The sequence below is a fragment of the Nicotiana tabacum genome, chromosome 1 (assembly GCF_000715075.1).
Source record: "Nicotiana tabacum cultivar K326 chromosome 1, ASM71507v2, whole genome shotgun sequence".
In the NCBI taxonomy this organism is placed as follows: domain Eukaryota; kingdom Viridiplantae; phylum Streptophyta; class Magnoliopsida; order Solanales; family Solanaceae; genus Nicotiana; species Nicotiana tabacum.
Genome location: NC_134080.1, coordinates 41,894,746 through 41,899,624, shown reverse-complemented (window position 1 = coordinate 41,899,624; position 4,879 = coordinate 41,894,746). Strand labels below are relative to the sequence as shown.

At 37.9% G+C, this 4,879-nt stretch overlaps 1 protein-coding gene across 1 annotated transcript; it reads left to right on the top strand.

Annotated features, from left to right (window-relative positions):
- The first annotated feature begins 3,594 nt into the window (after window positions 1-3,594).
- Window positions 3,595-4,520, top strand: LOC107802241 (ATP synthase subunit b', chloroplastic). Its single transcript, XM_016625700.2, has one exon. It carries the CDS (start codon window positions 3,763-3,765, stop codon window positions 4,423-4,425), a length of 663 nt encoding a protein of 220 aa, XP_016481186.1. The 5' UTR covers window positions 3,595-3,762; the 3' UTR covers window positions 4,426-4,520.
- Window positions 4,521-4,879: the final 359 nt, after the last annotated feature.

Below are 4,879 nucleotides of genomic sequence, written 5' to 3'. Positions count from 1 at the left end.
GACGCAAGAGACTAGAACTTAGTTAAACATCAACTGATCTTTCCCTGCTATTGAAATTACAAACTAATCAATTATATAGAAAGAAATCAATTATGCCATGAGTATTACAACAAAAATTTAAACTTCTCCAACCTTTCATTTCATGCTTTCAGATTGTTATAGTTACACCAATATGAGACTTGAAATGTGTACCTGGATACTGAAATGCAAAGAAGAAGTGGAAGCAGAAGAGTCAGCAGCAGCAGCACAAGAATGGTAGTAACAACAAAAGCAACACAACAACAATGACAATCCCAGACCAAACAGACCAAAGCAGTGAACCAATGGTACAGTACTCAATGTTGATCTTTTCCAAAACTCAAAGGAAGATCCTAAAATCTGATAGAAACAGACCAAACTGGATGTTGGATTTAAAACATGAAAGGATGAGGAAAAGTAGTGTTTCCAGTCGAACAAAGAATTTCTTTTCTAAATTCCCCCTCCTGATTTCCAAAATAAACTCTCTTTCTCACTTAGAAACTGATTCTGTTTGGTTTCAGCTTCCCTTTATGTGTGTCTCTCTCAATGTGTATCTGTATCTCCCTTCTATTTCTCTCTTCCTTTCAAAAATCTCTCCCCTCCCTGTTGTTATCCTCTCCTCTTATCAGATCTATCCTCTGTCTGTGTGTGTTAATGTGTATGTATTTTTGCTCTCTCTTCTCGGATCTCTCTGATGTCCTCCTCCTTTAACTGATGGAAGTCCCTTCTTTTATAAACCTGAAACCTTTAACATCCTGTTCAGACAATTAGAATACCCCTCCCATGTGCTCTCCTATTTCATATTCCACTTAGCTAATTAAGTATAAACAAAACCCCATGATATTCCCTGGCAGACTCACTTTTGAGTAATGTTTATTATTTCTGAAACTAAAGTAGAGTATGGGCAGCAGAATGTAGTCTGACGGCATATGCTGTCAAACTATTTAATTCAAAAAGCCCTTATGCAGGACACAGGCTGTGCACAAATGCACATGTGGTGCACAAGTGCACATGCCCTCCAATTTCAGAATTGTAACTGAACAAAACATTGATTTTACATTTCTGATTCAAATTAACAATTATAAGTACTAAACTCAGTTCCTAATTGATTCAGGCAATGCTTAGCAGAAGCAAATCGATTTGTTATTGTTCAGGCAGCTGAAACTAATTGACGACACATGTCGACTCGACTATATTAATCATAACATGTACAATCGTAACCAAAAATCAGATGTTTAATAGTATCGAACACATGACTCGAGTCATACTGACCCAGCAGAATTGTACTCGAGGAATCAGTTAATCAGTTCAAATTTGAAATTCAGCTAATTGCACAGCACATACATACATACATGTTATCAGTGAATAGAAGAAGGCCTTTAATCAAACACATAGGTTCAGGAAAGGTGGACAGGATACATTTGGTAAAAAATTCAAAGACAACAAATTACACAAGACATTCGGCCAATACGAACAGACCTTTAAACCACACACGTACTGAATAACAAAGAGAAAACAAACTTACCTTAAACTTTGAAAGCAGAAACAGGAAAAATCAGCTTGTGTTGTACAGACCCTTTCTCAAGGTTGGACGGACTTTAATCGAAATGTTTCTCAAATGAGAAACACTTCGATTAAGGTCCATTAGACCCTAATCTCTTGGTTCGAACAGGCACGGAACAGGCACGAGGAAACCTAGGGTTCTAGAGGGCAGATTTGGGTTTTGGGCTTTCTTGGTTAGATTCGGACCAAACCAAGCATGGTTTTGTCACGAGGGGGGTCCGGTGATTGTCTGGTATGAATCTAGGGCAGATCGGTGTAGATCGAGTTTTGCTCGAATCTTCAAATGAAGATTCGAGGACCTAGAGGATGATTCGAACTAAACGGTCCACAGATCCATGTTCAGGGGGGTGAGATGGTCCTATGGTGTTAAGGTGAAGGCCACCTGCGTTCATGCCGCCGGCTTTCATGGTGAAGATTGCAGGGGCGGCTAGGGTTTGGAGGGGAAGGGGATGAGGACGAAGGTGACCTAAGGCTGGGGGTTCGGATAGGGGGGCAGGGTAAAGGTTATGGGTTTATATAGTTAGTGAGGGGTTGATTCCTAGCCGTTGGATGGGGTGCGATGAAGGGTCAGGATCTCTTGGCTGATGGGGGACGGTGTCGTTTCATCCTAAAGGGGTTTGGGTCGGTCCGGGTGGAAACGGGTCGGTTTCATCAGTGGGTTATGGGGAAGTGATCTTGGCCGTTGATCAATCTGAGATCAACGGCCCAGATCAGACTGGATTAAAACGGCGTCGTTTGGACGTTCTTAAAGAAGGCTGGTCTGGACCGGGGCAAGCACGGGTTTTGGGCTGAGTTGTTTGGGCCAATTTATTTAAAATTGGACTGGCCCAAGTCCGAGAATTCTTTCTTCTCTTTTATTATTTTTTTTCTTTTGAATTAATTTACCAAATAATACCATATAAAACCATAAACAACATTTTACATACAATTGACATTAATTATACTAACATCACTTAATGACAGAAATAAAAATGAAAGATGCACATTTTTTATTTATTTATTTTAAAAATAAACACGGACGGGATTACAGATAACTAACGAATATGCCACACAAAATCCAAAACCTGTACAGCAGGACCATTTGTCACATTTTTTATTTCTTTTGGAGCGATTGTCGCGCGAAACAAAAATCACGTGCTCACAATGGTTGTTCCTCATGACAATGATGAGTGACAGACAAATCCTTGAATGTTCGAATTATTCTCGGATCTGATGGAAAAGTATGGAATAATATCGACAAAAATCTTAGTGAAAAAGTGATGTTTGTATTTTAGTAAGAGAGAGAATCTTTTTTGTCAAAGTGTGTTCTTACAAATGAATATCACATGCCTCGTATCATTGTCTATTTTCTATTTATATGAGACATATTTCTAGTAAACCCTAATAGTACAAGTTCATAGAATATCCACTAGAATATTCTCTTTCATATCCTATTTCGAAAACTAGCCGTTACAGCTTTATCAACGGTGTTCGACCTTGACCATTATTGACTTGTCGACCACGACTCTCATCTACTCTTCGGCTGTGAGTCTTGCTACTTCCTGGTCCATCTCGACTAACGACGGCTCTAGAATTCTTTCTTTAGTGTTATCTTATCTTAAGTATTCTATGACAGATTTTGAGCCATACAGTATAAACATGAGTACTTACAGGAAGCTGTATCTATTTATGAGATTTTGGATAACTTATGATAGTTTAAGGGCTAGGAACTCAGGCTTCAATTCTCCTTGTAATTATATAGGAGTACACTGCTTTATGTAATCCCTGTTTAATATATGGTATACTAGTATGTTACCTTCTCAATAAAAAACTATAATTTCGCGAATTTTATAAATTATCAGTTATGCCTCAAATTATATAAATAATCTGAATTCATCCCTTTCTATTTAGATCAACTTTTACATTTTTACCTATTTTCAAATTTTATTTTATTTTAATGGCACGTGAGTGGCACGCCCGTTGCCACCGGTGAGAATTTGAGAATTGAGAAATCCATCTCAGCCTCTTCAAGATTGTGTGGCATAGAATGAGATAACCTTTGTGAGATCTTCCTTTCTTCCACCAGAAAAATCAAATATCAACCAACCCCTCTCTCACAAAATCAAACAAATCAAAAAATCAGTTCATTCATCTGGAAAAAAAAAGTAGCAGCAAAAGAATTTCAAGAAAATAGCCTAAGCCATGGCCAACATGATCATGGCTTCCTCCAAAGCCCTAATCACTTCTTCCATTCCTTCATCACCAAGAACCAAACTTTCCCTCCCACAAATTCCAATTCCAAAACTACCCCTCCCCAAATTACCCAAATCCCCACTAACCCTTTCCCTCCCATCAAATCTCAAGTCCATTTCAGTCATTCTTGCTAGCTCTTTAGCCTTTGCACCCCCTTCACTTGCTGAAGAAATTGAAAAAGCTTCACTCTTTGACTTCAATTTAACTCTCCCTATTATAATGGCTGAGTTCCTTTTCCTCATGTTTGCTTTAGACAAACTTTACTTTTCCCCATTAGGGAAATTTATGGATGAAAGAGATTCTGCTATTAAAGAGAAATTAAACAGTGTGAAGGACACTTCAGCTGAAGTGAAGCAATTGGAAGATCAAGCAGCAGCTATAATGAAAGCTGCAAGAGCTGAGATATCAGCTGCATTGAACAAAATGAAGAAAGAGACACAGTTGGAAGTGGAACAGAAGATTGCTGAAGGAAGGAAGAAAGTTGAAGCTGAGTTGCAAGAAGCTTTAGCTAGTTTGGACAAGCAAAAGGAAGAGACTATTAAGTCTCTTGATTCTCAGATTGCTGCTCTTAGTGATGAAATTGTCAAGAAGGTTCTTCCTGTTAGTAACTAATGTATTTCTTGAAATTTGTAATTTGGTTTTTGATTTGATAAAAGTTGCATAAATGTGAAATACGTTGGTACTATCTTATATTGTGAATTTATCTCTACTGGTGTACATCTTGTTGGAGCTTCTTGTTGCTGCTCCTGATTTAATTTTTAGTTGCATAATTTACACGGGGTAGTGATTTTTTGAAAAACAATTAATAATGTCAAGTTTATGGTTGACTTTTCCAGATTGCTGTGAACATTTGAGGAGTTCCTAAACTAGGGAAATAAATTGGAGTCGAAAATATGTTAGGGGGGGGGGGAGTGGGGAGTTGAAGTAAAGTGCAAGCTTTAGATCTTGAAAATGTTACATCAAGATTCAAGGGCATGATTTTTAATTTATTTAAGATAAATCATAGCTGTGATGAGAATACATGGAATATGTTTTAACATGCGGTACACTAATGGACACATTGATA